General features: G+C 41.0%; 3 protein-coding genes across 4 annotated transcripts; 2 read left to right on the top strand and 1 right to left on the bottom strand.

The window, feature by feature from the left end:
* Window positions 1–4,397: 4,397 nt before the first annotated feature.
* On the top strand, window positions 4,398–6,587 carry mboat4 (membrane bound O-acyltransferase domain containing 4). The gene is made up of 2 exons (XM_071920422.2): window positions 4,398–4,803; window positions 5,398–6,587. The coding sequence occupies exons 1-2, from the start codon at window positions 4,559–4,561 to the stop codon at window positions 6,353–6,355; spliced, it is 1,203 nt and encodes a 400-aa protein (XP_071776523.2). The 5' UTR covers window positions 4,398–4,558; the 3' UTR covers window positions 6,356–6,587.
* A 315-nt stretch (window positions 6,588–6,902) lies between these two features.
* Window positions 6,903–11,207, bottom strand: coq2 (coenzyme Q2 4-hydroxybenzoate polyprenyltransferase). The gene is made up of 8 exons (XM_071920400.2): window positions 11,078–11,207; window positions 10,311–10,685; window positions 9,438–9,604; window positions 8,987–9,108; window positions 8,344–8,429; window positions 8,121–8,254; window positions 7,644–7,832; window positions 6,903–7,300 (listed from the first exon to the last, which is right to left on the bottom strand). The coding sequence occupies exons 2-8, from the start codon at window positions 10,630–10,632 to the stop codon at window positions 7,139–7,141; spliced, it is 1,182 nt and encodes a 393-aa protein (XP_071776501.2). The 5' UTR covers window positions 10,633–10,685; window positions 11,078–11,207; the 3' UTR covers window positions 6,903–7,138.
* Window positions 11,208–12,355: 1,148 nt separating this feature from the next.
* LOC139928017 (zinc finger protein 462-like) lies at window positions 12,356–26,070 on the top strand. 2 transcript variants are annotated; one of them, XM_071920357.2, is made up of 10 exons: window positions 12,356–12,489; window positions 13,065–13,128; window positions 18,944–19,233; window positions 19,779–19,897; window positions 20,353–20,505; window positions 20,614–20,857; window positions 22,352–22,494; window positions 22,639–22,862; window positions 23,264–24,656; window positions 25,627–26,070. In XM_071920357.2, the coding sequence occupies exons 3-10, from the start codon at window positions 19,070–19,072 to the stop codon at window positions 25,758–25,760; spliced, it is 2,574 nt and encodes an 857-aa protein (XP_071776458.2). In that variant the 5' UTR covers window positions 12,356–12,489; window positions 13,065–13,128; window positions 18,944–19,069; the 3' UTR covers window positions 25,761–26,070. The 2 variants fall into 2 exon arrangements, with proteins under 2 accessions (XP_071776458.2, XP_078141237.1); XM_078285111.1 differs by lacking the exons at window positions 12,356–12,489; window positions 13,065–13,128 and adding an exon at window positions 13,788–18,835.
* Window positions 26,071–26,760: the final 690 nt, after the last annotated feature.

The raw sequence follows: 26,760 nt of genomic DNA, 5'->3' as shown, positions 1-26,760 counted from the left end.
CAAGAGCGGGCCAATCAGAGTGGAGATGCGCGCTGACGCAGTGACGAGCCCCGGTTAGACAGCTGCTAAACTTTCTCACGTGCCCAGTGCCCACCGTCCTCTGTCTGAGAGGAGGAAAAAACGGGAGAGCTCTCACACCGGAGAGTGGAGAGTTTCATTTCTGACAATTCCGTCTTTACCTAAAGGAGAAATCCACCCTAAAACACTTAAGCGCTATTGGCAATCTACTTTATGTTCCCTGCGGATAACTAGTCAAACATAGACAACCTACAATAGTTTAATAGCAGAAACATTTTCAACAATCAAAACATAAATTGTAAATGTCAGGTTTTGGTGTAAGTCTCTGAATTAATTATTAGGCCTATATCAAATATTATCAGGTGTACAGATGAGAGAATAAACAGAAATGTTAAATGAAGAAAATGAAGTTATTTACATTGTCAATGTCAGACATTACACACAAACCTTATGCATTGTTAACATCCAGAGCTATGATTTATGTTGTCGTGATGTGTAGTTTTTGTTTTTTTTAGACAACTGTACACAACTGTATTTCAGGTCTGTACCAGTCACTGTATGGTAGCAGTGATAGGTTTGCAGGAGGAAAACTCATGGACGAGGGTAGACCAGAAGGAAGGACATTTCTTTTTTTTCCTTTAACTAGCCTATGAGTGATTCACCTTCCAAAACATAGACGATCTTCGTTATCGTGAACCCGGTGTACAACGTCATATCATATCAAATTTTGATTTTGCTAAACTTTTATCGTTATATATATGTTTTTAAGTTTCTTTTATTTATGAACTTTAATTATTGTTTCCTTATGAAGAACATAGTTGGGTGGTAACAGTAATGTTATTACTTTTTCCAATGAGAAATGCAACCGAACTACCATTTAATTTTCATTATAATATTTCAGTTACCAATCAAAAAATAAGTCGTTACTTTTGTTTGTATGATACTTTCTACATGTGATATCGGTACACTGAACTAATAGAAAAGTGTACTCTCTCCGGGAAGAAGAAGCCTCACTGTTCCGAGTTTATTAGGGTTGCTAAGCGACACGTAAGTTCTATGAGTGGTGATTTTTGGGTAGTGCATAAATCATTGGGTAGTGCATTAATATTTAAATCAACTGTAATGCAATCATAGGTGTGTGAGTTTATTGGGCATTTCACAACGGTTCGAACATGACTCAGCCAATCAGAACAAAGGACCGGAACTATCCATTTTACTTTACTTTTTGTAGCAAACTAGACTGTTCTGTGTAGGAACTTGCACATGCCCAAATTACAAAATTAACACTTGAAAGTATCTTTTAAGTAAAGTTTACTGGTTCTTGTGAAAGCTCCTTTTCTTTCGAATGCGTTGCCCAATATATTTCTATAGATAAGTGCTATATAAATAAACTTTTTGATCAGAGAAACTAAGTAAGGGTAAAAAGAGAAAGTAGCCTAGATGGCTACCAAGCTGAGTTGACTCCATTTCCTCTGACACATAATATGAGCTTTTTGGTATAAAAAATAAATAAATAAATAAAAAAATGTGCTAGGGCACCAGGGTACATTTGGATTTATTAAAGTTTTCAATGTCAAAGAGTGAATGGAGTAAACTATATAGGAGAAAGCCAGAAAGTTTATGAGATATATTTGAGCCTCAAGTATTTTTGACAGATCGCAGTCAAATTCCAGTGCTCTGTCAGAGTCAAAGCAAGATAAAAAGACAACTACAATTAATCATATTCAGTGTATTTTGCAACATTTTATCCCTTGCAAAAATGATACAAGAGAAACTGGTATAGAAAATGAATGAGTGTAGGTGATTGTGAACATGTTAATTGTAAAACTGCTAAAGCTCAATGCATTTTGGTGCCCCTTGGTGTTCACTACCATAACTTATTGCGTAACAGGGCTGACCTCTTTACCATGAACCTTCCCTCTTAGTGAAGGCAGTTCAAAACACCCTGATGGACATTATTCTGTCAGAGGGTTACAACTACCGCAGTCTCTTATTAACGGTTTGTTCATTTGAATACTATCCAAATAGTCAGCTATAAACTTACAAGAGCATAAATTGAAGCTTTTTTTAAGATTCAACCTTTATTTATCAAGGCTGGCCCAGTTGAGGTCAAAGATCTCTTGTAGGAGGGAGGCTTGTTCAGGACAGCAGGAGCACATTTAGCTACAGAAAGCTGAAAAATGTTTCACAATGAAGTATATCTAATCTCAGAGAACATGAAGAAGAGGAGAAAGAGAAAGAATGATAGAGAGAAGAGACAAGGGCGCACTCAACGTAATCACAGCCTTGATAATTTCCAAAAGATTCATCTTCCATTTGGCTGAGAAACGGCTTTAAATTCACCCGGAGAACCCGATTCCCTAAGTTTCACATCTTTCTGTAGGTTTTTCTGTCTTAGGGACAGTGAGCAGAAATGACTCGGGATCTCATGCTGCCCTCAAAAATCAGTAGTGAAACTGAAAAAAATGACTTGAAGTTGTATCTCCTGCCCCACCAAAAGTACTGTTGGGTAGTATTTATAGATCTAACTTCTGCTGATATGAAATCTAAACACTAGCGGTGACCTCTGACCACTCACCACTTCTCCTTCTTATCTTGAAGTAAAAAGAAAATTCTTGTAAAGCCAGCAGCGGGAGGAAGCCTATAGGTGTTATTTTTAGATTTGCAAATTAGCAAATTTGAGCTTTGATGAACAGGTTAAGAGAGTTGAACAATCTTCTCTTTTTTTAGCGATCTGGGAAAAAGTCATTCATGCTTTTATCTCTTCTTATTTTAAGTATAGCAACTCTCTGTACTCCTGCCTCAGTCAATCATCCCTCTCTCCATGTACAGCTTACACAAAATACAGCAGCTGGGACTCTAGGATTGGAGCAAAAAGACAAGATCATATCACCAAATTTTTGTATCTTTACATCGGTTTACCTGTTAGTCTTGTAATTCATTTCAAGATTTTACTATTCACCTTTAAAGGCACGGATATATCACAGACCTTTTAACCCCATACAAGTCAGATAGAAAAATCTAGTCCAAAGTCTAGATTGGAAACAGGCGAGGCGATTGAGCCTTTGCCATCAAGGCTCCTAGACTTTGAACGACCTGCCTGAAGAGCTTAGGCTGGCTAAATCTGTATCGTCTTTGGAATCACCTCTTAACACTCACTTTAACTGACTTGCGTAATTGTAGACTTTTATTAATTGTTCTTGACCTGCCTTTTTATGTTTTGCTTTTCCATTTCTTGCTTTGCGTTTAGGTTTATTGCTTTGCTTACATTGCGTGTTGCTTTGACTGTTGATTTTATCCTTTTTGTTTTTTTTACTCCTTTGTACAGCTCTTTGTAACTGTGTTTTGGAAAGTGCTATACAAATAAAAGGTTGTTGTTTACTTATTATTGATTTACTGTAATGTTGTAATATTGGAACTGAAGCTTATTCTACTACTGCATTCACTGTCATTCTAGATAAAAGCATCAACTAAATGGCTAAAATGTAAAAAGGTAAATATCAGTGATTGAATTTAAAAATTGGCCTACCAGCCCTGGAAAGTACATGTACAAACATGCGTGAGGGTCTTACAGTTTGTGAGAAATCTCAACACACTATGGTGTACAGTATCCAACCCAGATGCTGATATAATGCAACTCATATGCAACTGATATACACAACAAATCTCCATAATCAAGTACAGGTATGAAAGCACAATAGTAGCAAGCAGTCTTTTTCTAGACTCAAAAACATGTCTTGTTCCTAAAATAAAACACATGTACATAAATAATCTCCTACGGCAATGACAAAGTGAAAAATAGACGTCTTGTAGTTGCTAGTTACTCAAATATGGATTCACAAATGGCTTTCTTATCACACATTACTGGCAATAGTAAATAAAAGGAATTATTTCCATGCCAGCCACAAGAGGAATGGCAAAGATAGTCAGTCTAGGAAAAACAAATACTTCACCTCTTTAATAGAGGAAACTCTGCACCAAATGGTCAAACACATCTTGTCTGTGGCTTTGTTCATTTCTTTGTGATATTCATACTCTGACATGGGCTTGATGAACTGGCTGTGGGAGCAACATCGATTCTTGATGCATCAATGTTTTTCACTTCCATTCGCACTGTTGTTCTATTTTCTAGCTAAACAGGGATATCTGTCCCTGACGTCCAGGTCTGTATGATCAAAATTTAATTACGAATCAGTTGATTTTTTTTTTATATACAATACATAACAGCGATCTATCAGGAAATTCATTACAGTGCATTACGTTGTGCTGGACAGCTAAGCCTGACAGTCTAAAATGGGGAACTTATTGCAATGAATTCAAATTCAGGATTCATTTTACATCTAAATTCTACTTGTGAGTCCTTATATCAAAACCTCACTGATTCAGTTTGAGAATGAAATAATGTCAGTCCAATCTGAACATAAACAGGCAGTAGCACAACTGCAGCATTTTAACAGGGGGCACTATACTGCAGTTACAGACTGGAGAAAATCTTTTAGAAAATCTGCTCATTCAGGATCGTACTGAGCCTCCAGCCTGAATGTGCAGTCTCATCAACAGGTACCTGTTCGTCTCTGTCGGAGGATGCGTCCTGGCAGTTGTCACCATGGGCGTCTACAGCGCGCTTCTGTTCGCCTCCACCTTTGTCTTCATGTTGCTCGTCTGCTCTGTGGATCCTGGCTGTATCCACTCTTGGGTGTTTGGGATCCAGATGCTGTGGCAGACCTTCTGGCACCTGCTCATACAGTACAGGGAATACTACCTCCATGAGCCTGTCAGCATCAGGTACCAACCTCACCTCAGCTCAGACCTCTGCAGCGAGATAGACATTGCTATGACAACTTACATCTACATGCTGTACAAGAATATCCCAGGTCAACAGTGAATTTTCAGCTTGGCTGTCTATGAAACTAATACGGTTCATGAGCTATCCTAGTATAAATCTTCACACTTTTGTTTTCAGTGTCCGATATATAGGCCTATTATGTGAAGAGTTTCATTCTAAAATGAGATATCCACCATTAGAAAAAAAAAACACAACCTACATTTACTACACGATTGCTGACATAACAAATTCAACATCATTTTTGAAAAAAAAATACATTTGTTAGCTACTTTAAAACCACTGCTTACCAAATGCAAGCATTTCTCTGGATGAAATCATGTATTTTGAACTGTTAACATTTAAATAACTGTTTTTGCTATTCATTTTCCACCAAGAACAACATTGGAAATAAGTGTTTTGAATGCTTTTAGGTTTTATGCTCTGGGGATATAAATATGCATGTGTACGGATATTCAAACATATAAACCTCTCTTTGCACAAAATAAATCATAATCAAACCGTGACACACTGGGCTACATCTCTTGTACTTTCAGACTGTTTTTGGCTGTTTCCTCTTTAATGCTGCTCACTCAGAGGATCACCTCGGTGTCCTTGGACCTCCAGGAGGAAAGAGCCGTCCTGCCACCTGACGCTTCGCCCCACAGGAAGCGTTGGGTCCTGCTTCTCCCTCTCAGCAGCTACGTCCTCAACTTCACCACGCTGCTCGGCGGTCCTTTGTGCTCCTACAGCCAATTTGTGTCTCTAATCGAGGGAATCAGCCTCAGCCCTCCACCCAATCCTCTGGGTGTGGTCTCCCTCAAGGTGATGCAGGTGTTACTGCTGGAGTGGGTTAGGTATTGCCTTGTTTACTGTATGCAACATCACGCCTCTGATCCCTCCAACTCCGGCGTTCTCTGTGGCGTCCTGTGGCTCTGGGGTCTGGCAGCGGTTTTAAGGATCCGATATTATTCTCACTGGAGGATCAGTGAATGCCTCAACAACGCAGCTGGGTTTGGCTTTTGGGCTGACTTCTCAGGCAACTCCCCAAACTGGAGCGGACTATCTGATGGTGATCTGTGGACCATCGAGACGTCGAGCCGCGTGTCAGAGTTCGCCCGGCGATGGAATGCCACGACAGCTTCATGGTTGCGTAGGCTGGTTTTCCTGAGGTGCAAAACCTTCCCGTTGTTAATGACTTTTGGGTTTTCAGTATGGTGGCACGGTTTGCATCTAGGTCATTTTGTGGGGTTTTTGGGCTGGGCAGCAGCAGTGAAGGCAGACTACCAGATACACAGGTACCTGCACCCAAAGCTTACATCAACGTGGAGGAAACTGTTGTACACTTGCATCAGTTGGATAAACACTCAAATGATTATTACGTGTGTTGTTGTAGCGGTCGAATTACGAGATATGTCGGGTTTGAGACTTTTGTCGGTGACGTACTTAGGTCTGTTTCCACTTTTTAATATAATTCTGCTTTTCATCTTATTGAGTTCTAAAACAACGCATTAGGTAGTCATGCTGAACACGCGTAGTCAAGGCTGTATTATTCACTGAATGCCAATGGATAATTCATATTTAATTGATATTATATTCAAATGGTTTCTTGGCTTGAGTGTAATCTAAGAACAAGATTCAACTGAAATTCATGGTTTGGCTCTCTGTTTCAGCAACCACTCATGCTAAATGAATTGGAGTTATAGGAGTAAATGCATGCTAGTGTAAATTGAAGTTGAATAGTAAAACATGACAGTTTTCCCCCATGATTATTACCACATTTATTATTAGCAGTGACTGAATTTATTTTTTATTTTTTTGTGTGCAGTTACTAGAGGTAAACACACTGTGTTACACTGTAACCTGGCTACTTTCAATAGAAGCATGTGAACATGGAAGTAAATGGTGCTAATATATAATAATATATAATAGGATATTTTTTTAAATCAATTTAAAATTTTAATCAATAGTTTTTTAATCAATTAATTGTTTTTTAATCAATTTAATCTCACAAATATCCAATTGAATGTGAACCTGAAACAGGGGTGAGCTGTTCAAATGGCAAATACATTTCTCAGTGTTTGATTTTTAAATCAACGAACATCACTGAGACGACTTTCATGAGAAAATTAATATATCCGGTTTCTTTATTGTGTGGGTTTAAATCAGCTTATGCCACAAATGTTTGCTCTCTGATTGAGCTTTATTTGGGATCAAACCCCCAAAATACACTGTATAACAATGTAGTATGTGGAAGTGTAATAAATAAGATTTGTACTCTACAAAAGCTCATCTCACTTATCTGGATGCTTGTTGTTCCTCATTTTGCAATAAAGTATCTCTTCTTTCTTTCCACAAATTGCCGGCAACAATGCCTAAAAACAACAGCAGTCCAAGGTTTCTGTTGGAGACAAATTTCTTCCAGCAGTCCTCTGGTTTGTTGATGTCCAATGTGTAAACCTACGAGAGAAGAAAGTAAACATCACATTACAATGTGCAAGAGACTGACACAGTGGGATGTTTGGTTATGATAACAGGATTTATGTCACTGAAAGACAGCCTAGTTGATATAAAGACGTAAATCAAATGTTACATAGCCACTTTACATGAAATTTATCATTCAATTTATATAAATGTAGAGGATCCAGTCTGGAAAAGTGTTATTTTGTCCACTGAGGAGGTGCCACTTTTTTTCAAGTGGTAATTTATCTCATTATGGAATGAAACTCTTCATATATTGTCATCAATTACCGTTTAACAATTTGGCATTCAGACTGCACCTCACAACACCACTACTTCCTACCTGATGTGTTAGGTGAATGGCCACTGTGGACAGCACAGCATAGTAAGGAAGAGTCTGTTCAGCATTGACCCCAGCCACGACCAGTCCTGACATCATGGCCGCCACAAAGCCACTCAGCCACGGTTTGGTTTGCTCCTGGAACCTCAGTGCAGTAGACTTGACCCCTATCTTGACATCGTCGTCTTTGTCCTGGTAATCAAAAAAAGAACAGAGTAAGAAGGAGCGCTGTCTCAATTCATACACAATTTTCGCATTAGTTCTCTGTTCTCTTCTGCATTTAAGGCATTAAGCTTGTTCTTATCAAGAGTGACTCGCAGTGAGCGCAACAGCATTGTAATCTTCAATTCCTAAATCACCATCACTTCAAATTAACCAATGGTAAGGAGTCCAGACAACATTCCTGTCAGGTAAGCGCTATAAAAGAAATAGAAAAAGGAGCTATGGAGATCAGTAGAAGACAACCCCCCCTCCCTTCACCTGATGTGCATAGATAGTGTCATATATCAGTGTCCACATCACTCCTGAGAAATACAGCGGGAGGCAGACGGACCAATCACAGGAGCCCGTGACAGCAGACCAGCCGAGCAGCGCTCCCCAGTTGAAGGTAAGGCCTAAACAGAAGATGGAAGATGTGAATGACTGTAGAGAAGCCTTTACTTGAGATGCAAAACACTGCAGGATAATCTTTCTTAATATATACCCAACACAAGCTGTGGCCAGTAAGTGATCCTCTTCATCAGTGGATAGGTGATGACGAGAGACAACGAAGCAGCACCCAGAGCTATGCTGTGAGGAGTAAATACAATGGAATTAAACCCCAAAACATAGCGGCATTAGCCATGCTCTACCTATTGGACTATGCAGGGAAGGGACCCCCTAACTCCGGCAGTGTGAACGCCATGGTCGACCTATTGAGCAATTCATATTTAGCCGCTAATAAATATTACCAGGATTGGAACCTACAGATCCTGGGAATCCCCATTAGGTTCCATTTAAATTTGGGCAAGAGAATACAATTTTGCAGTTTTGGATCCTTAAAACCACCATATTGGATCCTTAAAACAACTGATTTTGCAGTCCAAGTTTGTGAAGTACTAGCCTCAGGATAGCAGGCTGGTAATATTTCCGGTAACATGCCCATTCCTGCATATTTTATTGTACATTATTTGTCACATGAATTCTTTTCCAATTTTGAGATGATCTGTTTTGGGGGCTTTTGTCTCAACTGCACAATTGGTATTCCTTTTCCTTCTTTCTTTTTTCCAGTGTTATATATCATTTTTGCAAATGAACTAAACTAAAACTAAACAGATTACTATAAGACATTAACGTTCAGTGGGTACCTGTAATAGTTGAGACACAGCAGAACCCCAAGTGCGAGAGAGAGCTGCCCTCCCAGGAAGACTAGAGCCTGCATCTGAGAGATCTCCCCTGAGGCGATGGGGCGGGTGGCTGTCCTGGACACCTGCACAGAGACCAGCATCTCTCTCCGTCAGTCAGTCAACTCATTCAGAGAACACCAGCATTCAGATTCAATGCTGAACCACAATAACAATGTGTATGTCTTGCTGTTCTATAGCATTAACAAAAACAAGAAAGATCACTGCTACCTAGCTCCCTGGTAAATTAAAACAAGAGCTGGCATAGCAACACATAAAATAACAACTAGGCATGCTGTACGCTTCATTATCACCACAGTTAGAGCTTAACTTTGACCAATCAGATTACTTGGCTGAAGCTGGCCATTACATCATTTCAGTTAGCAAATGTGACTGACTGTTTGGCTGGCAGTACCTTCTTGTCGAAGTCTTTATCCCACATGTCATTGATGGTGCAGCCTGCTCCTCTCATCAGCAGAGCCCCCGTACCAAACAGGGTGAGCATGCCCAGATGTGGGAGACATCCGGGGTCGGCAGCCAGACCGATGCTCCAAGTACACGGCAGGTACAGCAGCCACGTCCCTACAGCACACAAACACACCAAGTCAAGTGAGTGACACAAGAAATAAGCTTCTGAGCAAAGCCATGAAGATGACTCAGGAAGGCCTAGACAACAGAGAAAATGAACTTGTGTCAGGAAGGTCATCAGTTCAAATTGTGGTGTGGCAGGGAAAATATGGGCAGGAAAGGTGAATGAGAAATACTCTCCCTCAGTGACTACCAACAAGACACTTAACTCCAAAATGCTTCCACAGTGCTGCCAGAGTAGATGGTGTGAATGTGTGTAGCTGTGTAAGTGTGAATCAGGGCGTTTGCTGAAAAAGAGCATGTGAGCTTAACTGACTTTCCCAGGATAAATAAAGGCTAAAAAAAAATGTGTTGTTGCAGAACCATTAACCATTGTGTGATACGCTCTCGATAACTAGGTTTTCGATAATATTACTTTTAATAGTTCTTGGAGAAAATATTTACATTTTAGGCATTTAACTGATGCTCTTTCAGTAAGTACAACAAAAGACCTTAGATTTTCCTGGGTTCCCAGACCTTAGGGTTTCACTCCAAGTTGCGGACAGAGCGTGTTAGATCCAACATTAAGTTTAGTTTACTTTATTTGCACAGTGATACACACAGAACATCAAAGTGTAGTGTTTAAAAAAGACACAATGGTAAAATACAATGATAAAAAACACAGAAAGAAGGGGTTTGCATTATGCATGAATGTACAAACCAATGGGTTTATCCAGTCTCATCAGTCTGAGGTACGGCTGGACAGGCGCCGGTGCCGCATTCACGATTGCTGCAGCTGATACACTGAACGGTCTTCTCCCATAATGTTCTGTTTTACACAGTCTGACTGATGGACGGATTGCACTCTGGCTGTAAAACACTCTTCTCCGCACACTGGAGTCTGAATGGGGACAATTCCCAGTCCCTCCTTCCTTGTGGACGAAGCAGTTAGAGAAGGAAGAGAGGTAGGAGTGGCAGGTCCCATGGTGAAACCTCCTCAAAGCGTTCAAAGTTAACTGGCTGCTCAACTTGGCAGGGAGCATGGTGTCCTCTCTGAGGTCAGCTGGACATTTTATTTCCCCCAGAACTGTCACTCCTGAACAAGTGGTGAGAACACACACACACACACAATTGTTTTTGAAAGAAAAGCCAGTCCCACACAACAGGAATGTTTTGCTTACAATAGGCATTTCTTTTGTACTATAGGCTAAACTCATGTTCATGTGTCAGAGTTCTCTCTCTCTCTCTCTCTCTTTCTCTGTGTGTCCAACATTAACTAATCTGATTATATTAGCTACTGCTGGTAAAGTTAAATGTAAGTTCGCCTGTTTCACAGTATCAGCCGGCAAGGTTACTGAAATTGGCACACACTACACTGACTGTCCTCACTCGCACTGTTAGCTTACGCCAAGTTAGCTCAAATGTCGTGAATTGACGTTAGCTTGTCTGAACAGAATGCGTTGTCAACTTTTGATTAAACAAACTTACAGTGGAGCAAATATGAATTTGAAGACGGATTAACCATGGCACAGAAAAGGACAGTTTGTTATTAGCATAGTTCCTGGTAAATGAATGCAGTGAGTGCTCCGGTGTAGTTGTACGCCCGACATTCTTCCGGAGGAAACAACATCCGGAACGATTAACGGCCAGGGTTCATGTATCTCGAATTTGTTTTTTCCTGCTGTAGTGTACCCGCGGATAATATTACAAAGCAATATATTGAAAACATCGTCCACTTCGGCTCCAACTTCATACAAAATATGCACGTTACCGCTAAATCTAAATACTTGGCAAAAGTCTTTGTCATTTTTCCCACTAGATGGCGGACGACGCACTAAGAACCGAATGGGGTTTGTGCACAAATCGAATTTATGAATGACTTGATTCACTAACATTTATTTTGTTTATTTGCAGAGTAATAGTCTTAAAACTGTCCGGTGATGTAGTGGTGAATAAAGTGGGGGTATTACAACTACTTGACCTCCAGTAGCCCGTAGATCAAGATGTTTTAAACTTTGAAAATACATTTTCATAGAAGCCTTTAATTTCTGTTTTTAGCCTGCTATGCCCCGACTGTCCACAAGAGGTGCTGTAAACATCGGCTTTTCAAGGAGAGGGAGGAGTTGGGACAGCCCTTTTATGATTATATGACTTGTTTATGATTCTATTTCTCCGGACATCTAATATTAATATCGTTATAAATGACAAGAGTAAAGGGAACACACGACAGATGTATAACTGGCAAATCACTTCATCTAGCTACAAAGCGAAACATACTTCCGGTCACATTTTCTCCCGGACTTCACAATTAAAGTCCCAGTGTTTGGATAGTTTGATAACCAAAACATGCAACGAGTTGAAATTTATTAATTTTGTCAAATAAATTATTAAATGTGATATTTGATATTGACAGTTATTTCATCATTGTTTAGGAATTGTCCCAATCTTAATCTCTGTAAAAGTATGATTTTTTTTCTATTTTGTGTTTTGATGCAAGCATTTAAAGTTTGTTTTTGGTTGTCACGTGCAGCCCTTACACCTGAAACCCTGGGCCTGGATGACATGCAAACAATTTGCCACATTGTTCAGAAATAAAAACTATTGGAGTAGAGACAATGCTTCATTCATTTATGTGAATTGGTTTCTAAATAAGAACATTTCCTTATGCATAGCGTTATGACGCCCTCGGGAGACTTTTATTTTGAAGGTTACCTGTAAGTCGACGGAAATGAAAGTGTGAGGCGACCACGAAGCTTGTGCACTGTAGCGGAAGCCCGGAAGACGGAGCTAGCGGTAATCGCGGGAAAAATGGCGAACACCAGCGAGTCCAGGCTCGTCACACGGTCAAAACCAGGCATTCAAAACATTGCCTAAGTGTCTCTGTACGTTTCTCTAAATGCGTGAGTATATCGTCCGTGCTTTGAGCATATCAGCAAGTTATGACTCTCCACTTTTTCCTCTCAGTGTTTACAGTTCATGTCAGTGTTGGGTCAGTAGGATTGGGGGAGGACCCCTTGTTTCACTCTTTTTGTCGTCTACTTGTTCTTCTTCGACACAAATGTAAAACTGACTTTACTGAAACTTAGATAGCAATTGGTCCTACTTTTTTTCTACAGCTTATGCTGTTGTAACGCTGCTCGTTTGGTTTTGCTGAAATCATACTTGAGAATAGTAATTTTTAAGATTGTTTGTGACCCACCCACCCACACACACACACACACACACACACACACACACGCACACTGAGAGAGCCAGGCATGTCAAAATGATGTAACATTGTTTTTATGAACCGAAAGCTCAATGACTTTGTTAGTGTGTGTTGTTTGTGACTGTCAAAGCCCTAGTGGTGCACTTAACTTGAAAATTGGTAACAAACTAGATTGGAAACTAAATTTATTGATGCTGTTGTGTTTTGGTGTTTTTCTTACTTGAGTAATGAAATAATGACTCTTACGTCTATGCTTTCAATCCTCAGGTGTCACATCTGTGACTTTATCTCCAAAGCCCTGGATCTAGAGAGGTGTGGAAGATGCAAAAAGGTATTAATGAATTTTCTGACATTGTTAATAAGTATGTAATGTTTCAGTGCAATGCATAAAGTTAAACTGTGTAATTCACATCACGTGTTGCTTAGTTTTGGGTATGTGGATCTGTTTTTTTCCCCTCTCAGATTCAAGGCATCCGTCTGAGTCTGGCAACATGACGCACAATCAAGTTGCCCCTCAACAACCTCCAGTTAAGTCATTCCAGTGTAGTCATTGTGTCCTCATCTTCAAAACCAAGATCTTCCTTTTCGAACACCTCAGCAATGTGCACGGCTTCGATGTCGACTCTGCTCTCAGAGATGCCGGTTTAAAATCCCCCAGGACCAACACAGCATTCAACGCCAACCCTGGCATCCACAGTGACGATTCAGGGGATGTTTTTGCATGCCAGCACTGTGTTTTTAAAGCTTCTAGTTGGGACGCCGTTAGCGAACATGAGAAAAAGTGTCACAAAAAGTCACCTCAGAAAACGAAAGAAAAGCTAGTCAGTTCCAAGAGCCCAGAAACCAAAATAGTGGTCATTTCAAAGGAGACAACAAACAGTGTGAAAGAAATGTCACCATTGCAGCACAAGCAAGCAGCAGGGGTAAAAGTGAATTCCTCTTCTGTTAAGTCTACCTCAAAAGCCAAATGCGTAACTAACTCATCAGTGGGTCTGAAAACGTACAACAAACCATCACAAAGCATAGCCAAGTACTTCAAGGTGTCATCTGTATCAAATGTGAAACCTACAATGAGTAAGAATTCATCTGATCTCCCTGGACTGCCAAATAGTGCCAAAGGAACCCTAATTTTGCATAACTCTCACTCAAGCTCCAGTCCAAACAGTGACGGTGTGTTTAAAGTCTCTGCAACTTCCCAGAACGATCTCTCCAGAATTTGTCAAAACCGCTTTTTGCTAACTGACCACGTTTCAATTAACAACCCATCATCTCTTAAATCTGACATGTCTGGAAGCCAATTAAAAGGACCATTTCCAAACAAAATTGGCAAGAGGACCCATAATGACAGCTCAGGAAGTCCTCCTACTAAAAAGACGAAGACGGATAAAGAAAAGTCAGAAATCCCAGGATGTACAGCAATTAAAACACAGTTATCAAGCAGCACTAGTTTTGCGTTTGAAGTTAGCGAAGATGAAGAAGAGAGGAAACGTAATCTGGTTAATGGGGACATCGATAGCTCACAGGTTTACTTTTGTAAGCACTGTGATTACAGTGACATGGGCATCCACAGTGTGTGTGCCCATTATCAGAAGATCCACCCTTATATCAGATATAACTCTGAGTACATTCAGGATCCAAATGATCGGAGTGCTACGTTCCGTTGTCTGCAGTGTCCCGTTGAGTTCTCTACTGTAGTTGACCTCAAGAGGCACTATACGGAAAACCATCCAGAGGCCCCAAATGTGTTCACTATGCAATCACATGAGCTTGGATTGGTTTTCAAATGCTTTGTCTGTGTATTTACCACTCACGTGTCCAAAGCCTTGAAACAACATTACCAGGAAAAGCACCCAACACATAAAGTGAACAATTCCTTGATGTACTGCAGATACTCTGCGAGCAGATGCCAAGAGGGATCATCTCAGTTGAAAACATCTGAAAAAACATCTAGTCCAAAACGTTCTGACAGGATATCTCTTAAGAGTGTCCCTACACCAAGCAAGGGAATTAAAACTACACCCTCACAACAAAGTCCCACCTCGAAAGGAGCGGATGTGGCATTGTATCAATGCAAGCTCTGCAAGTTTAGTCATAAGTCAGTGATTGTTATGCATGTCCACTACCAAAAATGCCACCCAGAAGCAGGAATGACAATTGATAAAATCAAACATTCAACTCTTGTCATGTCGTCACACATCAAATTAGAGGTGACACCTGAAAAGATTTCAGAGTCTCCTAACTCTGTGACAGTAATGGACAAATCACTGGTTTCCCCCCAAAATAACGTGTCAGATTCATCTCGGAAAACAAGAGACAAACATGAGTTCCAACAAAAGAAGATTTCATTGTCTTTGAAAAATCCTAAGGACACACCTGAAGCGTCTCCTCAAAATCTTTCGGCGTCTTCCAAAGACAAGGATATGGATTCTGCAGAGGTCAGAATTAAAGTAAGAAAGTCTCCTACCCAAACTAATGGGAAATTGTCCACAGGAATGGACAACTCTTCTTCCAGTTCACCACAAAATGAAATGTTGTACTGCCAGTTTTGCAATTATTCCAGTCCCAGTGTAAGAAGTGTTATTGGTCATCATAATGCAAAACACACTGGGCACACAGTAACAACTGAAGAGATCTTCAGGTACAGTGCTAAGGTGCAGAATCAGAGACCGCAAAGTAAAGCTGAAGCCTCATCAAGTTCTCAGTCTTCTGATTCTAACATTCGCAAACGAGTTGAGGCGTATTACAAAAAATACAAACCTCAACATGAAGATGAAGTCATAGCGGACACTGTGGCACCTGGACCTGGTTCTAATGTTTACGAACAGGCAGAAGACTTGTTTTTCTGCCCAAAGTGCAACTTTGGACACCCTTCTATAAAAGGAGTATTGAACCATCAAATAAAAAGACACCGTAACTTTAAATCAAACACTGACCATATTTTAAGATATACTGCAATGATTCGTGGAGAAATGAAAAAATCTCAAGCAGTGAACTCATCCTCCTTTTCTGCTGGTCTACCTCTTGCTGTTATGGATGAAGGTGATGAGGGTAAGTTATTCTGCTACTTATGCAACTCTAGACAGAAGTCTTTGAGCAAGGTTTTAGAACATTACAAGAAAAGACATCCTGGACTTGAGTTTAAAGCCAAGCAAGTCTTTGCATATTCTTCTATGGTTCATGATCAAGGACGGAAATCACATCTGAAAACAACTGCAGAACAAGCAGTCATGGACACGTTCCTTGGGCAGAGTGGAAATGAAAAGAAGCCTGGAAACTCGATTTCAGTATCACCATCACCTTCAAAGAGAGCCGCACAAACCAGGTCACTTCGGTGCCATAAATGCACATACAAGACTCAACATGTATATCTCCTGAAGAGGCATTTACGGACCATCCACAAGACAAATCATACAATCACAGATGTTTTACAGATGTGTTTTAAAGATGGAATTTTACAATCAGGTTATCACTGTGAGTGGTGTGTTTTCTCTCACAAGGAAGCAGCAAGAGTCCATCAGCATTGCCAGGAACAACACTCAGCACGTGGAGTAAGCCTTGAGCACATAACTGCCCGGTTATATGTCAGTCCTAAAGCATCCACCTATAAAAAGAAGAAACCTCACTTGGAACACACTGATGACACAGATGACTGTGACAACATGTCCCCATCTCAGCCATCTGGAAAAAATGAAACTAAAACCTATCCTTGCAGAGCATGTTCCTTCAAAGGTAGCTCACTGCAATGTATCACAAGCCACTATCATGCAGTTCATCCTTGGTCTGTGAAGGAAGATGGCTCAGTCTTAGATGTTATCACTAGCAAGGTGCTAAGTGTAAACAGGCAGGTACAAGATCCAGAAGACCACAGTGAATTGTCTGAGTCATTTGAAAGTTACCAAGTGCCTCTTGAATTTGAAACGTTAACTGGTGTTTCATCTCAGGAAGCAACAGCTTCTTCCAAGTTGCACAAGTGCCGTTTCTGTCCTGCAGTTTTTCAAAGTCAGCGTGGTCTCAACACTCACTATGCAAGGATACACCCAGAAATTGAAAGTTCAGATGATGAACATGAAGTCAATATCCACATGAGTGAGCATGGAACACGTCTGCGTGTCTTTAAGTGTCCATGCTGTACCTATGTGAACACTAGTTATCATGGAACTCTCACCCACTGCCAAATGCAGCATCCTGCCCTCACAGCCAGGGCAGACGAACTTCAAACCGATGAAGTCCAGTTACCCAGCACGGAGTGTCTGAAAACAAAAGGTCCTGAAGATAGATTGAGATGTAGTGGGTACATGTGCAAAATCTGCCCAGTAATCCGTGCATCGTTGAAGAAATTGAAAATCCACTATGAGCAGGACCACAAACAAACTGTGCCAAACTTGCTCAAGCCAGCTCAGAAACATTCAGCTACAATTAAAAAACAACTCCTGTCTAAGTATCACGGCACTCAGGGCTCAGTATTGCAAACTGCCTTTTTCAAAAACGGAAAATATGCAAAGATAAAATGCCTTTTTTGCAAATATGTTTGCAGCACAAAGATTGCTCTCAGTCGGCACTTGCGTATTCACCACAAAAATGAATCTGAGGCAGGGAATCAGGATTGTATGTACAAGTGCTGCCTGTGTTCTTATTCGTCTGTCATACGGTATTATCTTGCAAGGCATTATACCCGGACACATGGAAAGGCTGCCTTCATCAAATACTATGTACCAGTACACCAGAAACTTTTCAGGAAGCCAAAACCAACATCTGTAGACCATCCTGTAACTCAGTATCCAGAAGACACTCCTGAGACAAGTCACTCTAGCACACCGACAGTAGAAAACAAGGAATTAATCTATAAGTGTCCACGCTGTACGTATGTGAACACTAGTTCTCATGGAATTCTCACCCACTGCCAAATGAAGCATCCTGCCCTCACAGTCAAGGCAGACAAACTTCAAACAGATGAAGTCCAGTTACCCAACATGGATGCTTGTGTGAAAACAGAAGGTCCTAAAGATAGATTGAAATTTAGAGGGTACATGTGCAAATTCTGTCCAGTAATCTGTGCATCATTGAAGAAATTGAAAATCCACTATGAGCAGGACCACAATCAAACTGTGCCAAACTTGCTCAAGCCAGCTGCGAAACATTCAGCTCTACTTAAAAAACAACTCCAGTCCAAGTATCACGGCACTCAGGGCTCAGTATTGCATGCCACCTTTTTCAAAAACAAAAAATCTGCAGTGATGAAATGCCGTTTTTGCAAATATGTTAGCACCACAAAAATTAGCCTCAGTCACCACTTGCTCGTTCACCACAAAAATGCGTCTGAGGCAGGGAATCAGGATTGTGTGTACAAATGCTGCCTGTGTTCTTATTCATCTGTCATACGAAAGTATCTTGCAAAGCATTATACCCGGACACATGGAAAGGCTGCCTTCATCAAATACTATGTACCAGTACACCAGAAACTTTTCAGGAAGCCAAAACCAACATCTGTAGACCATCCTGGAACTCAGCATCCAGACACTCCTGAGACACCGACAGTAGAAAACAAGGAATTAATCTACAAGTGTCATCTGTGTACCTATTCAGCATCGTTTCATAGGTACCTTGGATCCCACTACAAGAAGACTCACGGACATGCTGCATTCAACACATACTTTGTTCCTCAATACAAGCTAGAGCAATATACAAAATGTAACAACGAAAAGGTCAGCAAACTGCCTGAAGCCAAATCTGAGGAAAGTGCACCAGTAAAATGCAAGAAGTGTCCCAACTTATTGTTTAACTCATCTCAGCTGCTTAGTGTCCACTACACTCATTTTCACAGCACAGATTTTACATTGGACTTTACTGTGCTTTCAAGGATTTCAAAAAAGGGCTCAGAGGTTTATGAATGTGGCCACTGCAGCATTAAAATCAGAAGCATTGGAGAGCTATGTTGCCATCTGGATCACCACAGGGAGCTGTGTAGAAGGAAAGCAAACACTGTGAAGACAAAGACACCGCTTATCATTAAGAAAAGACCAGAGGCCAAATGCATCAAAGTAAGTCACCTGCCCATATAATCATTCAACCTCATGACCTTTTGCTACATGATTGAGCTATACTTCTAAGTTAAGTTGCTTGACCCCTTGCTGTGTTTATATTTTCAGCTCAAAAAGCAAGATGAACTACCCGAGTTTGAGACCGTACCGGAGCTGGCCCGATGGAATGTGACGAAAATAGAGACGTTTACTCTGGCAACAAGTCCTCCATCGTCACCTTCAAAAACTCCTGAGATGAAGGAACCGGAGCTAAAATCTAGAGAAGAGGGTTACACTTGCAAACAGTGCAGGCGGACATTCATGTCATTGACAGGTTTGCGTGTGCATGAACACAGCCATGCAGCCATGGCTGCTCTCAAGAGACTGGACACCCTGCCTACCTCATCATCAAAGCACATGTAAGAAGAAAATATATATATAACTTTGGTGGTTTGCAGATAGGAGTTAAAAGCAAAACACAAAAAAACATTTGCAGTATAAGCATCAGTTGGTAGGACCAGTGAGGGAGTCAGTATGTAGAGAGAGCGCATATAAAGTTGCTCATCATTGCAAAATACATTTCTTCTACAAGACAAGTTCTATGTTATTTTCAATATAAAAGTCACATATGTAAATAATTGTATACAGTAGTTACATTAAGCCTACACTTTGTTGATATGAGAGCCTTCCAATGTAATTGGCTTCAACGTCTTTTGCACACACTTTTAGAGAAACGCGTGGCTTCCGAGGAGCATTTACAGCAACGCTAATTATCTTACTTTACTCAACAGTATGAGCAATTTGGAAAATACTGCTTTAGTTTTAATGTATCAAAACAAGTGCTGAATGCAATACTTGGTATCATTTTGGTATCAATTTTGTCCAATACTATATGTATTTAGTTATTGATGAGCCACTTGTGATTATATCTGACTGATTTGATTTTCTGCCATTGTCTTAACAGCTTTAACAAATACATCAGGTATCAGTCGGGAACTGTCAAGCCTTTCCGTTGTGGTATCTGTTCTTATCGGACTACCATCATGGGTCTATTGAGGAGCCATTTAATGAAAAAACATGGAGGTGAGCAACCTGGATATAACATACAATTACATGACACTTGAATAAATGGCAGTGGTATCAGTGTACTATGGTATGACAAATGTTCTCTCCTTCAATTGTTGACATATTTAATTGAATACATATTATTTAAGTATATTTATAGGATGTCTTGAGGGATATCCAAGATATTCAAGGATATCTTGAAGTATATAATTTTCAAATGAATTATGATACAGGCCGCCACCCCCACCTTGTGTAGTTGAAAGTTGTTTGCAGCTTTCTGTCATTAGTTCCCCTAGCTGCTTTTGATGAGGGTCGGAAATCGCCAACGCCCAGCCAAATTCTGGTAAAGTAGACCAAAAAGTTAATACATTTTTGGTCTGCTGGCTACAGTGTCTGATAAATCCTGATTACACAGCATTTATAGTGAGAAAATGTGAGAGTCTTCTATCTTGTATTTCATGTACGCGCGGCAGCTGAATGCTCAGATATCAGCATGAGTTCTGCTGAGATTGACAACCAAGATGAAGAGAGCAACCTGATGGCAGACAAGGAGCCCCCTTATTCATCAGACGTCCAGGAATTCAACTGCTTGACTGAAGCTCCTGATGAATCTGAATTTATTGAAAGCAAGTTATCCTTATTATGTTTTCAGTATATTCACATGAGGAGAAACTATTAACTTAGTATGTATTTGTGATTGTAATAAGAGACTGTGGTTTGTTGTTCCCTGACAGAATCTATGTACTCGGAGCCCCCAAATGTACAGCGACAGTTAAATCACTATAGCTTGATGGCAAAGGTCAGTGCCTCAGCTCCAGCGGCCCTGCAAGACACCAAGCTACCTGAAGACAGTCTACTTCACTGTGAGTTCTGCAACTTCTCCACCGGACACCTATCCAGTATACGCCGGCACTACTCAAACCGCCATGGCAAGAAAATCCTCAGATGTAAGGACTGCTGCTTTTTTACTGGTTTGAGGTAAGCTTCTGTATAACCTTTTGGATGATATGTATGAGAACAATGTATTTTCATATGTATTTTTCTGTTTGTGGAAACAAGAAAAAGTTTTGTTTCAGGAATGTGAAAATCAATGGGGGGTTTTTTTGGGGGGGGGATAATGAGACTTCAGAAACCTTTTGTGATTGAGTGGATGCATTGCCCAAAAAAATCAAATGTCTAGATGCAGTGAACATCAATGTCAACCTCATGTTTGGAATGCATGTGGGGCTCATTCGTGCTAACCCCTCAAATCATCAAAATAATAATAATACATTTTATTTCTAGAGCGCTTTACATGGTACTCAAAGACACTTTACAGCGAAGGGATAAAGAGAATAAAATATTGAAATATATAAAGCAAATGGTACAGAAGTGATGATAATAAATAAATTACCATAATAAAAATAAATAACATGAATATTAAGACAGTAAAGTAGAGAGAAAGAAAACGGTGTTGATGGTTTGTTCTTTTTAGGAGAGGCAGTGGGGGTCAAGTATTGTAGGCAGTTTTGAAGAGGTGGGTTTTGAGTTTATTTTTGAATGAAGGTAGTGAGTCCGAGTTTCTGATGTGTGGAGGGAGGGAGTTCCAGAGGGTCGGGGCAGCGATGGCAAAGGCTCTGTCCCCCAAGGTGCGGTGCTTGGTCCTGGTGATGGGGGTCAAGAGGTTGGCATCTGCTGATCTGAGGTGGCGGGTGGGGGTGTTTGTCACATATGAGGGGGCAGGATTATTGAGAGCTTTGTATATGATGAGGAGGATCTTGAAGTGGATTCGGTGCTGTATTGGGAGCCAGTGAAGGTGTTGAAGGATGGGTGTTATGTGTTCTCTGGAGCGGGAGTGGGTGAGCAACCGGGCAGCTGAGTTCTGAATGTATTGTAATTTTTGAGGGTTTTGGAGGGTGGAAGGGAGGCCATATAGGATGCTGTTACAGTAGTCCAGTCTGGAGGTTACGGAATGAGAGTTTCAGCAGCTGAGAAGGAAAGGGTGGGTCGAAGTCGAGCAATGTTGCGGAGATGGAAAAAGGATGTTTTGGTGATGTGGTTGATGTGTGGCTTGAAGGAGAGGGTGGGATCCAAAGTGACGCCAAGGTTACGGACCATCGATGTTGAGTGAGAAATTCTAGGAGGAGGGGAGGAGGGATTTGGGGTCGATGATGATTTCTGATTTATTGCAGTTGAGCTTGAGGCAGTTCGTTTCCCAAGTCAAAAGTCAACAGGGAAACCATCCTTTCTATGATATTGGCATTGGAGAGTTCAGAACATAAAAGAAACCATAGACCTGGATTGGCAAGGTGCTGGCTGTGTGGAAAATACTAGATAGAAAGAAGTAACTGCACACTGATAACTCTGAAGCAGAGAATATTAAATTTTTGGTGGCCAAGTTGCCAATCCTGTGACAGCGAGGATTGTCTCAAAGTTTTGTGTACATTTTGGAAGACATGCTTTCTCGTCACCTGTCTCTCCTGCCTTCATTAGGAAAACCCTGGAAATGCACATGGAGACGGGTCACTCTAACTGCCCATCAGAGCCAACCCATCTGAAGGACCTGCGCTGCCCTCTCTGCCTCTACCAGACCAAGAACAAAAACAACATGATTGATCACATTGTCCTTCATCGTGGTAGGTTAAATGCTCAAAATCCCATTGGACAACGATTCATTGAGCACTCCTTCATCTATGACCCCCTTAACACTCATGGTATTGTTCAAACTTTCTTGCCTGCATTGCCTGACTCTACTGATGCTGTTGATTTCTTGTTTTCAGAGGAACGTGTGATGGCAATCGAGGTGCGTCGGCCGAAGCTGTCACGCTACCTTGAAGGCGTCATCTTCCGCTGCCACAAGTGCACTTTCACAAGCGCGAATGCTGAGAACCTGCGTTTGCACATGCTGAAGCATGACGATATCAAACCTTACAAGTGCCGGCTGTGCTACTTCGACTGCACTCAGCTCAGCGACTTGGAGGCACACCTGTGTGATAAGCATCAGGTGAGGATACGTCAGTCAACTCCCAGTGCATTCCCAGAATTCCTTTGTTTTCAAAATAATTGGCTATTGACCTTGAAGCTACTGGGATTTACAGCAGTTAAATGGAACCGTAGAATTGATACAGCTTGAATGTCCTCTTCTGTAGCTGATGTGAATACACACTTTAGAAAGTAAAAGGGCTTCATTGAACCTTTAGGGATCCCGCAAATTGTAACCATAGGGGAACCCCAGAAAGAAACCCTTCGTAACGTGTGCATTAACTCAGAGGGTACTTCCTCAAAACTAGGTTCTTCAAGGAATCCTTTAAGTCAGGAATCCCAACGTGCATATTGGTTCTGTATCCCCGACTGAACCCCTAGTTTTTAGAGTGTAGTTTGATTTCTTGTTGTTCTCTTGTACAGGTCATTAGGAATCACGAGCTGGTGGGGCAGATCAACCTTGATCAGTTTGAGACGAAGGCTGGTAAGATGTGTGAGGAAGAGGACGCTTTGTCTAACTTTGAGCAACAAAATAACGAGGCTGATGATATAGAAGCAAACTTCAAGATGCAAGTGCAGGAGGTGGAGATGGAGAACACGGTGGAACCGGGTAATGTCTCGCATGAAAACCAGGAAGAGAATACCTCAAACCAGAAGAATGAGGAGTATGTTGTAAAGCTCAATGAGGTTCCACATCAGAAACAAGCTGAGAACCTAGCAGAAAATGACATCAGGGAGAATGTCACAGTACAGAACAAGAAACTACATCAGAAGCAAAGGCGGGACACTCAGAAAGAGAATACAGAAAGCCCGGTCAAGAGTACTGCATTAGTATTCCAGTACGAGAACATTGCAAAGCAGAACAACATTGTCCATCAGAAGCAAGAGCAGGAAACACAGGGCCAAGCAGGAGACGAGATGTTCTTGGCAGACACTGCAAATGGACAACAGATGGAAAACATGGAACAAAAAGGTGGGGAAGGGAACAGAGCAAAAATTAACTTTGAGGAGGGCTTAGCAGCACAGAACGGGAAACAAAATCCAAAGAAAGAGGGAGAGATGGATGAGAACCCATCCCAACACAACCCAAGTGATAGTAAGGAGGACACAATAAAACAAACTGATGTTGCACAACAAGGGCAGGAGACAGCGGAGGAGAGCTCAACAAAAAAATGCAGTACAGTTGAAACAGCACAGGCCAGCAAGCTGCATATGAAGTCAGTTCAGGGTGCAAAGGTTAGGATGCAGCAGAACATTGAGACAAAGATAGAAGACGATATACTACGTCAAATCCTAGTGCTGGATGAAGAGGGGAGCATTGGCTCACTCCACAACTCGCAAAAGGGGTGTGAAGTGAAGACGGAGGTAATGCCAGCCACGGCAAAGCAGAATCACATGCTAGCAAAGGACATCAGGCCTCAAGAGTGTTCCACTGCTGAGAGGCTATGGCTAACGGCTAAACACAACCGTGAGCGAGTTAAGATATGCCTCAAGAAGAAAGACAACAAAGAGAGCTTAGGTGTTTCATTTATTAGCTGTAAGGAGGAACAAGTGCACGGCCAGAGGAACAATGAAGAGCTTGCAGACCCATATGGGGAAATGCCAGTACTTGAGAACGAATATCTCAAGGAGGAAATGCACACTCATGGTTACCAGACCCCAGTGTGCAAAGAGGAAGAATGGGGCGACTATCCTGACCAGAAGCAGAGGAGAAGAGATGAGAAAGACCATGAAGACAACATGAACCAGTATAAGAAAGAGGAACGTGGGGAGGAAGAAAGGATAAAGGAAGCTGACTACCCATTGGCATCCAATGGTAAGAAACTAAACTGACATCTCAATAAGCGATTCAAATTGAATGAATGGAAAAAGGGTTTTGCATATACAAATTTACTACCTCAAATAGAGAATAGAACATAAGAGAATAGAATAGAACTTTATTAGCCATAGGGGGATTTTGTCTTTCACATCAAGAGAGCTAGAAGTACACAAAAAACAGACATTGCATACTTACCTACATACATTGATACACATTATCATCAATAATACTGGGATTAATCATTTAATACAATCCTTCTGCCTCATTGGCTGTTGGTGGTCTTGTTCTTGGGAGGGAATCTGTGATCCCAACACACTTCAGTGCCTGTTCAAGACCCAGGCGGATGTCATGTCATAAATATCAGACATGTTTGATATGATGGAGGAGGCTCGGATCACTCTCAGTTGAGTTGATCGGCACGGTTAAAGTGATGTTGAACTTTGGTAGTACCTTGGGTTGTGTAGCTTCCTGGACATGATATAATATAACCCCAAATCAGTGAGTCTCTCTTATAGAGAGAGGCGATTGGAGAATTGTTTACTGACGACCGTTTACCAGTGATTGTAAATAGGCATATATTGTCAGGATCTGCTTTGTTCGTGTTTATTTATGTGCTAGAAGTGTGATTTTGAGACCTGTTCCACCATACAATGGCAGTGAATGGAGAAAGAATACAACACAATTCTCCAATCGCCTCTACTGGAACAACAGATAACACAGAATCAACGATTTTGGGGTTATATCATGGCCGGGAAGCTGCACAACCCAAATGTACTACCAAAGTTCAACATCACTTTAAGACAGAATCCGGAAACCTCTCACACTACCAGATAATCTTTGCCGACTGTCGGTCCCAACCAAGCCTCCGATCGGCATTTCACCTCCGATGGCTGACAAATCGGATGTGAATCGACTCTGTGATCCTCTAGTGTTTTCCTGGTCTAAGCCAACTGTTCTTGTCCTTCAGGTGCATTCACTGCCACGGATGGAGTCCTGCACCCGTCATCCAAAGATGAGAAACTGTTTGCCTGCAAGTTTTGCGGGCGAAACCTCATCGACAGCACTGAACTGGAGCGTCACATCATGCGACATGGAATGTAGTTTAAGTGTAACTGTCTCTCTCGCTTTCTCTTTCTCTGTCTGTCTCTGTCTTTCTCTCTATCTCGTACAATGCTGTCATGATGTCAAACTCAACATCAGAATGTACTGTAACTTAAAACTGTTGTCGGACATGGAGGCTGCTCGCACCCACGGTGATGTTTGTTTGGAAAGCCAGGTTTTGTTGTAACGAGGCTTGTCTCTTATTCCGGTGTACTGTGTATTTCCAAACAACCAGTTTACAAATATTAATTTTTGATGTTTTTGTTTTGTAGATTTTAAGTCTTTGGTAATAAAATTGTTTTATATCACAGCTGTTCTTCATAGTTCATTTGTGAAACGTTTTTTAAATGTCAGAAACAAGATGGTACGCTGTATAATATCTGACAAATTGTTCCTCATGAAGGTTTTTCATGTATTTGTTTAAAACAGTTTTGGAAATATGTGATTAATGAAGTGTTATAAAAATAAATATGCGCCATTAATATTAAGTTTCCCGCAATCGTTTATCTGGAGGGAAGAGGTTACGACTGTGAAAATGTATGCATAAACTTTATAACATGAACTATTATCGTATGTCATGAACAATTTATCATCCATGTCCACCTACGCAAATCTGGACCAACCTTATGGGCGTTATTTGTATTAGAGGCTTGTGTTGCCTTCAAGTGCTGTCGGAAATATAAATACTAGTTGGGCGTACATGAACGAACCAATGAACTTTCCCTGCATTGGTTTGTACAGTTTCCTTGTAATTGATTTAAAAAAAAGAAAATTGAGAAATTAATTGTGAATTCCCGGATGTGACCTTATGGAGCATGAGAGCATGGACGCTGTTTCAAACGACTGATGATAAAAGTGATTCAGGGATGCAAACTAGTCACCTCACCCTTTTGATCCCAAAATAGGGCACTTAAGTGAATGGTTTCTGAGTGGTTTTGTGTCTGCCCTGGTATCTGTCACCTTTTTCACTCTCCATGAGTTTCCATCCCTGATTATAATT

The sequence above is a fragment of the Centroberyx gerrardi genome, chromosome 8 (assembly GCF_048128805.1).
Source record: "Centroberyx gerrardi isolate f3 chromosome 8, fCenGer3.hap1.cur.20231027, whole genome shotgun sequence".
NCBI lineage: Eukaryota > Metazoa > Chordata > Actinopteri > Beryciformes > Berycidae > Centroberyx > Centroberyx gerrardi.
This window is presented reverse-complemented; position numbering and strand designations above follow the sequence as displayed.

Coding starts and splice junctions, on each gene's coding strand:
- mboat4 (XM_071920422.2), top strand. CDS start 4,559: ATGTGCAGTCTCATCAACAGGTACCTGTTCGTCTCTGTCGGAGGATGC. Junction 4,804..5,397: donor CATGAGCCTGTCAGCATCAG/GTACCAACCTCA, acceptor TTGTACTTTCAG/ACTGTTTTTGGCTGTTTCCT.
- coq2 (XM_071920400.2), bottom strand. CDS start 10,632: ATGCTCCCTGCCAAGTTGAGCAGCCAGTTAACTTTGAACGCTTTGAGG. Junction 9,605..10,310: donor GAGACTGGATAAACCCATTG/GTTTGTACATTC, acceptor TGTGTGCTGTAG/GGACGTGGCTGCTGTACCTG. Junction 9,109..9,437: donor ATAAAGACTTCGACAAGAAG/GTACTGCCAGCC, acceptor GTCTCTGTGCAG/GTGTCCAGGACAGCCACCCG.
- LOC139928017 (XM_078285111.1), top strand. CDS start 13,868: ATGAGTAAGAATTCATCTGATCTCCCTGGACTGCCAAATAGTGCCAAA. Junction 19,898..20,352: donor TTTAATGAAAAAACATGGAG/GTGAGCAACCTG, acceptor TACGCGCGGCAG/CTGAATGCTCAGATATCAGC. Junction 20,506..20,613: donor TGAATCTGAATTTATTGAAA/GCAAGTTATCCT, acceptor GTTCCCTGACAG/AATCTATGTACTCGGAGCCC.